The 12,509-nt window shown below is 48.0% G+C and overlaps 1 protein-coding gene across 1 annotated transcript; it reads left to right on the forward strand.

The window, feature by feature from the left end:
* Positions 1 to 1,219: 1,219 nt before the first annotated feature.
* Positions 1,220 to 6,521, forward strand: LOC311580252 (IQ domain-containing protein F5-like; the record flags this gene model as incomplete). The annotated part of the gene is made up of 4 exons (XM_084751663.1): positions 1,220 to 1,300; positions 1,994 to 2,065; positions 4,910 to 5,008; positions 6,087 to 6,521. Exons 1-4 carry the CDS (start codon positions 1,298 to 1,300, stop codon positions 6,519 to 6,521), a joined length of 609 nt encoding a protein of 202 aa, XP_084607789.1. The 5' UTR covers positions 1,220 to 1,297.
* Between the last annotated feature and the right edge of the window lie 5,988 nt (positions 6,522 to 12,509).

Here is a 12,509-nt window from a genome sequence, read left to right on the forward strand (position 1 = left end):
AGACCGTTACAGAAAGCCACAAGTGGACAAAACACAGACTGACTGATCACGGGATGCCCGATGGATGTATCTACAACCCAGCTCCTGCACCCAACGCTCAGGGAGCTTCATGGAAGATGAGAAGTAAAGATGGTAGGAGCCAGAGGACCAGGACATCTGCTAGGAAACTGTTTCCTAGAAATGATGCGAGGCCACACCCGTGCTACCTCAATCTCAACAACAGAGCGGCCTAAAGAAGACCTGAGCCAGCACACCACCAATGGACATGCTAACTCAGAAGGGGGGGGGGGACTCTCCTGGGGCCCCACCCCTATACAAACAACTATAGGCAACTAGTGATTGCTAAGAGAAGGGGAGAGAATACCTCCCTCCAGGGGATGAGGCCCCGGTTGGTTATCCAATACCAAGTGCTCAGCCCTGAAACCACACATACACATATAACACTGAAGGGCAGGCTGTATTTCTGCACCTATGCATTCATATGTGTTTGTGTGTGTAACAATTATAAAGACAAAGGGGCTACCAATTTGAGAGGGGCTGAGGGGGAATATGAGAGAGGTTTGTAAGGGGACAAGGGAGAGGTTAGAGGGAAGGAAGGGAGGGGGGAAGTTATGTAATTACATTTTAAGTTTTTTCAAACTTAAAAGTAAGTCCTTTAAACTCACTGATGTTTATTTTTCCTATGAACTATGGTGTTCAATGGCAGGATCCATTTGACTTCCCAACTGAGAAGCTATAAAGGAGCAAATGTCAAGAGGGGTGTGACCACATGTGAACACCCCCATTTAAAAATGTGTATATAAACCTGGCTCGCTAGTCTCCAAATTACACTCAGAATCAAACAGCACCTCGGTGTTTGTTTTTCTGTTCGTCACTCGCCTATCTTTGTCCACCAACACTTCGAGAACTCCCGACCCAAGGACTGATACCTAACTGAGAAGACAGTCCACCACAGAGGTAGTAGGGTAGGAAGGCCCATGTCCCTTCCTGTGACATGAGCCATTCTCCGCAATGACTAGTGACAGGATGGGCCCTGGTCAGCACAGCAGTCATCACTGGAGTAGTAAAACGGTACATACCCTGCCGTCTCCCATCCCTGCAGGAGGGTGATGGTCATGTGCTTGCTTCCTCACTACCAAGCATCTCTGAGCTAGGAGAAGACAACCTGGCCCATGAGTCACAGATATCCTTGTGACATCATGGGCACCTGCTCCGTTAGCACCTGTCCTGCTCCCACTGAAGCTAAAGGAGCAAATGTCAAGCGGGGAGTGAACATCAGAACCCCGTCCCTCCCACCATGGTCAGTCAGGGTTGTGTCACCGTCTGTCATACTCACCTTCCCTGGGGTGGAGACTTAGCCTTTGACGGAAGGAAGCCCTGGATGACTCTGTGGGATTCAGGAATAGACGACAGAGCTGGGGCATTAGACACACCTCAGAGAAACTAGTCTTCGTTGGTGACCCAACTGTCGTTGTCACTGTTGTATTGGTGTGAAGAGACACCACAACCACAGAAACTCTGATTTAAAAAAAAAAAAAAGAGCATTCAACTGATGCTTGTTTGTGGCGTCTGAGGGTCAGTGCATTGTCATCATAGTGGGAAGCATGGCAGCTCACAGGCAGGCGTGGCGCTGGGGAAGCAGCTCGGAGTTCTACATCTGGATCTGTAGGTGGAGGAGGGGAGAGAGAGAGAGGGAAAGAAAGGGAGAGGAAGAAAGAGGGGGAGGGAGGGAGAGAAAGAAGGAGGGAGAGAGAGAAGGAGGGAGGGGGAGGGGGGAAAGGGAGAGACAGACAGACAGACAGACAGACAGACAGACAGACTCTGGGCTTACAATGGGCTTTTTGAAACCCCAAAGCTCACCCCTAGTGACACCTCTTCCTCCAACTAGGCCACATCTTTAAATCTTTTCAAGTAGTGCCCAAGCATTCGAATCTATGAACCTCTGGGGGCTATTCTCATTCAGACTATCTTACCAGCCCAATTCTGACTGCAGGACTCTGGTCAAGGTAACGAAAAGGAAACAGCAGAAAAGACAGAAAAAGCAAAAAACAAGAGGCAACTGAAGGTAGGTGAGAAAAGCGGAGACATCAAAGCCCACTGCTCTCAGGGGCCCTGGACTTCGAGGAGCCAGCTCTGGCCCCATTGATCTGGCTCCTAAAGCCCCTCCTGAGAGCACAAGGAAAGTGACAGCCAGGGTGGCGAGAAATGGGAAGGTAGACATGGGCTGAAGGAGACCCTGGATGGCGAGGACACTGTGTGCCCATCAGCGAACAGCATCCTGGGCTCAGGGCCGAGTCGCAGTTGTCTCCTCCCAGTTCCCCCTGGGAAGCCCATGTGACAATGTAACCCCACTTGATAGACAAGGACACTGTGGCCCATAGCCATGGGCAAGACAAAGGGACCGGCAGAACCCCACCAGTCTCTCCTGTGTCCTCAGAAACACTAGGAAAGGGCGTGCTAGAGGCCCACGTGTTTGGTTCCGGCATTCCCACTGGACATCCTGCTAATCACTTTTTGCAAAAATATGAAGAATAGTGCAAATCTCCCTTTTTGACCCCGCCCACCCCCTTAGATTTTCTAAGGTGCATAGAGTCCCCTCCAGAATCAGCTGACGAGGCTCACAAACCACTGGTGACTTTAGCTTCCATCCTACGTCAGTCAGCTGGGTCTGGGCTTGCAGCACAGACCACAGTTTCACAACATAGGCAATCCTTTAAGAAACGGGCAGTCCTTTGCAGATCACTCTTGTTTTGTTTTATTTGTTTATTTATTTTTATTTATTTATTTATTTATTTATTTATTTTGAGACAGGGTCTCTCTGTGTTGTCCTGGCTGTCCTAGACTCACTTTGTAGACCAGGCTGGCCTTGAACTCACAGCAATCCACCTGCCTCTGCCTCCTGAGTGCTGGGATTAAAGGCGCACCACCCGGCGCAGATCACTCTTTTTGTAATAACAACCGTGAATTGTGAGGAATTAAGCAGGGAAAGAACAGACACAGCAATCAGTAATAACTACCCAGAGTGACTTCTATGTGGTGGCTCCCTCTCCCCCCTCATGACCTCCTTCCATGGTCACATCTGTGCCGTCCTAGTCTTGTGCCACCACCCTCTCTCACCCCCCTGAGGCTCTGATACCCCGCATCAGGTGTCCCTCTCTGTGGCTACCCTGCCCGGCTCCGTCCCTCCCTCATCACCATGCCCTGCCATCCTCCACACTGATGCTCTTCTCCCCGACTCGGGCCCCAGCACTGTGCCAGGCAACATCCCCATGTGAACTCTGACCTCAGTGGGATGAGATTCCCGCCTCCACATTGGCCTGCTGACCCAGGCAAGTACCACCTTCATCCACCTAGGCACAGAAAGTACCAGCCTCTCTGTGCAACCCTGCTTAGGTCACGTTGACTTCCTGCAGATCACAGAAGACCTCCTCATCCCAATGGTGTGATACATGTTAAAGCTGGGAACTTGGACTCCCCTCTGTGGACCTGACCTATCTTGGCCGGGGTTCCCTGCAGGGCGCCCTCCTACACCAACGCCTCCATCACCTGGTTTGACGTCCTTACCGGCTTTGTTTAAGATGGGCTCTTCTTTGTCCAGCTGTGTTTAATGCCCAGCCTATTGATTTTTCAGTTCAAAGAGGAAAGGGAATTAAAAGGTGAGAGATGAGGAGAAACTCCACTTCTAGATTATTTTTTATTTTTATTTTTTTTTATGAAGCAAACAAGCAAGACACAAGCCATCTGCAGACGACAATTCTCAGGCACTGGCTAAAATGTGCTTCAGGGTCTCTCACTTCAAAGGAAACATAAAACATCCAGAAACTCAAGAAAACAAAAACAAAAAGCAGAATGCCCAACAGACACTGGATCCAAATGCTGAGCACAGGCGTTGACCTCACTCTCCCTCTGCATGCTCCTGGGAATAGCAGAAGAAGAATATCATCTATCTAGTGCACCTTTAAAAAGAATGTGAGAAGGAACAATCCATAGGCAACAATGATGTGGAATCCCTAAAAGACAGAAGGCAGCTGTGCAAATGTGACAAGACAAAGAAAATAGGTGAAAGTGTATGTACACACACACACACACACACACACACACACACACACACAGAGTTGACTCAATCATCCAAGCCCAGAAGCAGCGGGTCCGGGGGCTGCTTGGATTTGGGCTACAGAGGTGCTGGTTGAACTCCAGTTGGACCAATGGACTCTGCGTGGCTGACGAAAAGAGGGTCAGTCTCCACAAGGACTGAGGCTGGCTCAAGGAGCCTTAGCGGCAGGGTCTGGTGTCACATCCTCACCAGGACACTGACATCGGATCCCCAACAGTCTACTTATCCCACAGAACAGAAGATCCAGAGGCTCCAAAGTTGGGCAAGTGTGGTCTCATGAGAAAGGAAGCGAAGAGAATGGAGTTGTGGGGGTGAGGGGGTGGGGGTGAGGGGGTGGAGGAACAGCACACAGTGCTCTAGGGGAACCCCACCACTGACCAAGGGTTTTGCCGAGGTGCTTTAGAAAAATCAGATTGAAGTCAGCAAACACGCTGTATGGAGGGGAAGGTAGGTTGCCACCGGCAGTCAGGATTGGGCAGGCTTGCTGGCCGAGCAAAGCGGTTGGGTGTGCATTAGAATTGGTACTGACATCTGGGCGCTAGTGTCGCATGCCTTTAATCCCAGCACTCGGGAGGCAGAGGCAAGCGGATCTCTGTGAGTTCGAGGCCAGCCTGGTCTACAAAGTGAATCCAGGACAGCCAAGGCTACACAGAGAAACCTTGTCTCGAAAACCAAAAAAAAACAAAAAAAACAAAAACAAAAAACAAAAAACAAACAAACAAAGAAACAAAAAGAATCAGTACTGACTTGGACACAGAACAATCTGACTGCTTTGCCCTTTGACGCTGATTATAGAAGCAAACTGAAGATAAGAAAACCAAAGCTGCAAAAGCAGATGGAGCCATACTTAAGAGACGTAAGACTGGGAAAGCCAAGCATCCACACCAGGCAGAGGTAGGTGGTGTTGGGTACCAATGGTGGGGGGACCTCTGTTCTAACACATCTCTTGATCCACCTCACCCAACTGATGATGGGATTCTGCTTGTCTGTTTGTTGTTTGGTTTTGTGGCCTGTACCATAGGATAGTCGTGGGATTTATGCTCCAAGCATGGTACATGTGTGAATAAAAGGTCTGAGTGAAACCATCACTCTGAACAAGCACCAGAAACCACCACAACTGTCCCAGCTAACTGGGGCAGTTACCCTCCCCCAATGCTGCTATGAATAGGGCTTGCTTAGCCTTGTCTTAACCAGTTGGCTTGTTGGCTTTTAGAGAGCCTGGTGACTGAGCTACAAAGATTGGTGTAGTGGGGAGGACAAGTCCCAGACAGTGTGAATAGGACTGTGTGAAACTTGGACATGGGGTGTGTTTAAAGAACATGTTGGATTCAGGCTGAAGGGAGGCGTGTCTGGAGGAAGAGGTCAAGGGGGCCCAGTGGCCAATTAGATCCAAGAGCATTCTATAGAACATAGAGCTATTGTCCTAACCTGGCCAAGCCAGCAGAGACAGCAAGAGCAGATGTACCCCATTCTATAAATGGGGGACATTGAGACTAAAGGAGACACATGTATATCCATTAATAAACACAACAGAAGCCAGGCATGGTGGCGCACGCCTTTAATCCCAACACTCGGGAGGCAGAGGCAGGTGGATCACTGTGAGTTCGAGGCCAGCCTGGTCTACAAAGGGAGTCCAGGACAGCCAAGGCTACACAGAGAAACCCTGTCTCGGAAAAAACAAACAAACAGGCAAACATGACAGGAAAAGACCAGGCAGGCAGGCAGGCAGGCACACACCTTTAATCCCAGCACTCAGAAAGCAGGGGCAGGTAGCCAGGACTACACAGAGAGAAACTCTTCTCAATAAATCAAAAAACAAACAAAGCAAAAGACAGAAAGAAGGGGCTGAATGCCTTTCCTGACCTCTGAGAACCTTCTTGGTTTCCCAGAGCATCCTGAGGCTGGGGTGTCTGAAGACCGTTTCCTGAGTGTCCTTTCTTTTTCTATGCAACGACTTCCCTTCAAAATATAGCAGCTGCCTGCTAACGTCGTGACAGCAGGCATAAAGATCCAGGCTTGGTGGCGAGGCACACAGGTGCGCCGGGCGCTGCTGCACGCTGCCCTCAGCGCTTGGATCATTCAGTGCTGGTGGAGGAAAACACTGGCCAGGCTGCAGGAGAAGCAGCTGAAGGAGGAGATGCAAAACAGACAGAAGCAAGACTACGCAGCTGTGAAGCTGCAGTCCTGGGTGCGAATGTGGCTCACCCGGAAGCGTTACCTCAACTGGTGCAATGCTGTCTGCAAAGCGCCAGAGCCCAAGAACCATCACTACGTTTGTAAAAATCATAACATGATCCAGGGCTCCTATGAGATCTCAAGAGGCCAGCTGAAACTTCAGGTTGATATCTTTTTTGAATCACAAATTTGTCGGATCTCAGACTGCGTTCCTTTCCCAATAAAGAACTGACCAGGGTTGCTCCTAATAGGTGTCTCTGGGTCTTTGTTAGACAAGGTCTAGTCTCATCAGTGGGTCGGGAAAATGACTGGCAGAGTGTGCCCTGGAGGATCAGGAGAGACTGCATTCCCTGAGGTCAGGGAATGTGATAACCTCAAGTTTACATGATTAGGATCTGTGATTGATTAGCAATGTCTGCTGGTTCGCAGTATTGGTGTTACAGAGTTTGGGTGTTGTGTGGCCAAGTCCAGAGGCCCACCAATGTCCATTTAAATGTCTCCTGAGTCTCATGGTTGAGCTCACCCTTCAACATCCCCATTGTCCACATTACCTTGTTTGGTGTGGCCTGGTCCTTGCACTTTCTAGCTGTCCTTCCTGTGGCGCTGGACAGGAAGGAACTTTGATTTCAGTGACATTAGGATAAAACTCAGGCAAAGAGTATAAATATATAGGCAAAAAATATTATGGGTAGCGGAAGGTGGGTCCAGTGTAATGTTGGAATCCTGAAGGAGCGGGCTGTAATGCTAGAGGCTCGATCGTAAAGGCAAGCAGGCAAAAGGGCAAAAGCTTCCTTCTTCCTTGTGCTTTATGTAGGCTGCCCCCAAGAAGTCGTGGCTCAGATTTAGGGTGGGTCTTCCTTTCTCAAAGGACCCAATTGTCTAAAACTCCTCACAGGTGTACCCAGGGACTTGGGGTTTTTTAGTTCATTACAGATGTAGTCCAGTTGACAGCCAAGAACAGCAGCCATCACAGGGGCTGAGGGTAAACTTTTATAAATGAGATTTTAAACGTTTTCTCCCATGTGTATGGGTGTTTTGCCCGCACTGTGTATGTGTATTGCTTTCGTGCCTGGTGCCCTCAGATGCCAGAAGAGAGCATCTGATCCCGTGGAACTAGTTACAGATGGTTGTGAAACACCATATGGATGTTTGGAATTGATCCTAGGTCTTCTAGAAGAGCAGCCAGTGCTCTTAACTGTTGACCCGTTCCTCTCCAGCCACTAGGATGCATGTATAGAGGAATATCTTCCTTGTATTTAATACATATCAACAATCAGTTCATCCCTGGAAGCATTACAGCCCCACCCTGGTCACGACAGTGCCTCTGGCTCTTGCAATTAGAGGAGACTATAAAGAAAGACAAATTGTGTGCATTGTCAAAAAGGGGAAAAAACATATTTACACTCCGTGGGTATCAAGATTTGGATTAAGGCCCAGAGTTTATCCATTCCTTTTCTGGGTTCATAGTTCGTGTCTTACCTAGTCACTCTGCCATCATCAGACATTTCAAGCAGAACACCCCCAAGCTTGCTCCCATCTCAGAACTTTTCCCTTGCTGCCCGATCCCTGGGGGATCCTCTATTGAAGCTCTCTTTACTCAGGTTTATCTTTGCACAGAAGCTGGGTACAGGTCCCCTCCTGGTTTACATAACTTTCCCTGACTACCCTCCTATTGGCTCTAGCTCCTAACTCTGCTGCCCTAGGTACCAAGTTCTTATCCCTAGAACAAATATTAATAATTAATATTGATGCCGGGCGTAGTGGCACACGCCTTTAATCCCAGCACTCGGGAAGCAGAGGCAGGCGGATCGCTGTGAGTTCAAGGCCAGCCTGTTCTACAAAGTGAGTCCAGGACAGACAAGGCTACACAGAGAAACCCTGTCTTGAAAAACCAATAATAATAATAATAATAATAATAATAATAATAATAATAATAATAATAATAAATATTGATTCAATTTATCAGTAATGCAGCAGTTACTCTTTAACCAGCTGTTTTCCCAAATTACCACACCTTCTGCTGGAAGTCTGTAAAGGACGTGGAATAAGGAAGCTTTTGTTTTTTGCCTGCTTGCCTTTGTCCTGCTAGCACATCCATTACTTCACTGGCACTGGAACTCATTACTTGGAATTCTAGCATATAGTAAAAACCAACTGAGATGTCCAGCCTTGGGAACTGAGCAACTACTGGGTTCTTGGACTTTCCATTCCATTCACAGGCTGCCATTGTTGGATTAAGGACTTCGGCCTATAAACCATTCCTATAAATTATATATATATATAGAGACAGAGAGACAGAGAGACAGAGACAGAGACAGAGAGACAGAGAGACAGAGAGACAGAGAGACTCATTCTATAAGTTGTATTGGAGCCCTGACTAGTGCATGACCTCACACTAGAAGCTAACTTCAAGGATGCAGGGCTCTGTGGCAGGACCTTGTACAGTTCTGCCCCTGAAGGTTCCAACTCTTCCACCTAGCCAGTCCTAAACTGTTTGCCTGCCCTGTCTGAGCTTTCCAGGGAAACACTAATAAGATTGGACCCAAGCTCTCTCCTTGATTCTCTCAGCTGCCTTCTCACCACACCTGGAAACTCCCCTGTGATCCCAAGGACACAGAAGAACCTTTCTCCATGGCCTGAGAGAGCAACGAACTTTGTTTTCCTAAGCTATTTCTGTGAGGTATTGATCATCACATGAACACGTGGTTGCGTGTGGAGTGGGATGAAAGAACAGAAAGGGGGAAGAGGAAGAGGGTAGTGATCTTTGAGCAGCGTCGAGGAAAGACAGGGTGGTGAGTACATGAGACATGAAAAGCAGAATAGGAGACTGTTTAGGGATGAACCTCACACTAGAAGCCAACTTCAGGGATGCAGGGGTCTGTTAGCCAGCAAAAGGGACATGGGGCGTAGGAGAGGACATTGGGGAGGAGGGAAAATTAGAACAAAGTATGATGACATTGTAAGGACCAGACAAACTCCGTTTCGAAAAAGAAACTCTGTTTTGTGTTAAACCTAGCCAAGGGCTGAACCCAGATTCCAGAAAAAAACGCAAACTAGTCTAAATAGAAAGATATTCCCTAGCAACACAATCAGCTCACCTTGGGAAAGTCCAAATATACTCTCTGCTGGTCAAGCTGACCAGCAGGTGGTCTGGCACATAGCAAGAACCAATTAGGAGAAGCCAGGCCAAAGTTCCTAATGCCCCATGACTGCTTTTCTATAGGCCAATTTGCCCCTACGCCTATTACCCAACCACGAAACACCAAGGCTTGAAACTCCCTGCTTACGGCTTTTCTGCCCAAGTGCCATCTAATCACATACTGTAAAACCCATTTCTTTGTCTAAAACCTATAAAAACCCCTCTCAATTGAGACTCGAGGCCACTTCCCTGCATCTGCTGTGCCAGTGCATGGGAGGGTGGCCCAGGTTCGAACCTGCATTAAAGACTTCCTTGCTGTTGCATTTGGACTCGGCTCTTGGGTGGTCTGTTCCGGGAGTCCCCCAAAAATTTGGGCATAACAACATGACTATATGAACATGCCTTCATGAAGCCCATTGTTGTGGATGTCAACTTAAAAACTGATTTGAAAAATAGAAAAGAAAAGAAAAGAAAAGAAAAGAAAAGAAAAGAAAAGAAAAATAGAAAAGGATAAATTAGAGAGTGGCCCACACATAGCCATCAAAGGTCATTGTCACATAAGTCACATGGCCTGCACTAACTGACAGACCACCTGGTGCAGGAGTGAGGGAGAGTCAGACCAAGGTTGCCTGGGCAGGGGCCCAACCTGGCCTAAGTCAAAAGAGAATGAGCAATGCCTTGAAATACTTTCTTATCTCAAGAAGATAGAACCAGGACACAAACACAATCAAAGCAAAGCAAAACCAAAGTCTAACTGTGTAAATAACTCAATGTCCAATGTCTGAGATCCACTCACCATCTTCTGGGCTCCTCCAAAGGGCTTGGGCCACTTCCCTGGCTCCACCCTCTACAGCACACACAATTGGTCTTCTAGGCCCGGGTTGGCTCCACTGCACTGCTGTTGCTGTTCTTGGTGGTTATGCAATGGTACTGGCATCTCAAACATTGGAAGCTCCTGCTACAGTTGGGCTGCACTTTCACCAATAGCCTCTTCTGGGCTCTCTTCATAGTGCCAATCCTCAACTTTTCTCTATGACCCCTTCACTCCTGGGCCTTCAACTGCCCGCTGAAGCTGCATCTTTTCCAATGGCTTCTCCTGGCCCCTCACAGTGCCAAGTCCTCAGCTGCTCTCTGTAACCCCTTAATTCCTTTAAATCCAGTACCATCTGGGTGACTCATACTACCAAGTTCTGCTGCCCGTGTGAGGTAAAACCTTGACTGCCTATGGAACACATAGTCTGTATGCTGACGCTCAGGAAACACTTCCCAGAAGATTTCACCTCAGTGATGCTGGTCTCTTCTTCATCACCACTGCTGGTCAGCTCCAGATGACCGGCATCAAACGCCCCAGGGATGCAAAGGTTTCACGTCAATGGTGCTGGTCTCTTGTTAATCACACCTGACTCCGGGTCACTGAACTAACTCAGTCTTCCAAGCTCCTACAGACCAGCTCACTGAGCTCTCAACACTCAATGGCTTTTCTACTCAAAGTTCCGAAGTCCTTCCACAATCCTCCCAAAAACAACATGGTCAGGTCTGTCACAGCAATGCCCCCTCTATCCTGGTACCAATTTCTTAGTTAGGGTTGCTGTTGCTGCAATAAAACACCATGCCAAAAGCACGTTGGAGAGGAAAGGCTTGGCTTATGCTTCCATATCACATTCATCATTAAGAAAGCCAGGACAGGAACTCAAACATGACAGGAACCTGGAGGCAGGAGTTAATGCTGAGGCCACAAAGGGATGCTGCTTACTGGCTTGCTCATCATGACTTGCTCCGCCTGCTTTCTTATTGTAGAGGGATTTTAATCCAGCAACATAGCTGCTTTGATCACATCCAAAGACCTAGGTCTGTGTGATCTGGCTGAAATGCTGTTGTAATATATACATATAGAGGTCACACAACAGATCTGCTACAAAGAAGTTTATTGTATGGAGGCAGCGGCAGGGGTGAGGGAGAGAAATAGACAGTGGAAGAGCATAGGTGGAGGGAGAGACAGACAGATAGACAGAGGGAGAGAGAGACAGACAGGGAAGGAGGAGAGAGAGCAAAGTAAGAGAGAGGAGAGAGAGAGAGAGAGAGAGAGAGAGAGAGAGAGAGAGAGAGAGAAGAGAAAGAGAAGAGAGAGAAGAGAGAGAGAAAGAAAACTAAGAGAGTGAGGATAGCTGATAAGTGGTTGATATTTTATCCAGTGCCCCTCTAGGTGACAGGTGATGAGTCACGTTGCTAGGCAACCTAGAAGCCAGGTAATGGATTGGCTTGTGAACTAACATTCCTCCCTTTTCCTATAATTAAAAAAAAAAAGTGAGGCACTAAGGAGGAGTGGCAGGAATGAGCACGCTGGACTGCTTCTCATGCAAGGCAAGTTAAAGTATATAAATGTAGGTTCGTTGGGAGCAGCTCTTGGCCACCATGCAAGGGTGGAAGAGAGAGAGAGAGAGAGAGAGAGAAAAGCAAGAGCACCAAACAGCGATGGTAAAGTTAGTTTGTAGAAGGAAACGCATGTTTGAAAGTGATGTCTAATTGAGTGACAGACAAAGTGGCGAATGAGGAAAAGACTCGACAGAATAGGAGATGCCCAACTCTCATGAGCACAGACAGGAAAGAGAGGCTACTTAAGAGAGAGCAGCACAGAGAGAGGGAGAGGAGGCAGTTTTACTGGGACAGCTATACCGAATCAGCCCACTGTCACAACCCGCCAGCTGCCCAAGTAATAGCATAGAGACCTTTTATTAACATGAAAGCTTGAGCCATCACGCCTTTAATCCCAGCACTTGGGAGGCAGAGGCAGGTGGGATCATTGTGAGTTCGAGGCCAGCGTGGTCTGCGAAATGAGTCCAGGGCAGCCAAGGCTACATAGAGAAATCCTGTCTCAAAATAAATAAATAAATAAATAAATAGAGCCTGGCTTTCATAATCTATGTTGTGCCGTGTGATCTGTTACCTCTCACTCTCTCAGGCCCAGGGCACTGTTTCTTCTCTGCATCTAGTTGACCAATTCCCTTGCCTGATCCTTTCCCAGAGTTCCTACCTCTGTCGGGTGTCCCGCCTGTTCTCTCCTGCTCTGCTATAGGCCATTCA

The sequence above is a fragment of the Acomys minous genome (genome assembly GCF_964271855.1).
Source record: "Acomys minous genome assembly, chromosome: 13".
NCBI classification, from domain to species: domain Eukaryota; kingdom Metazoa; phylum Chordata; class Mammalia; order Rodentia; family Muridae; genus Acomys; species Acomys minous.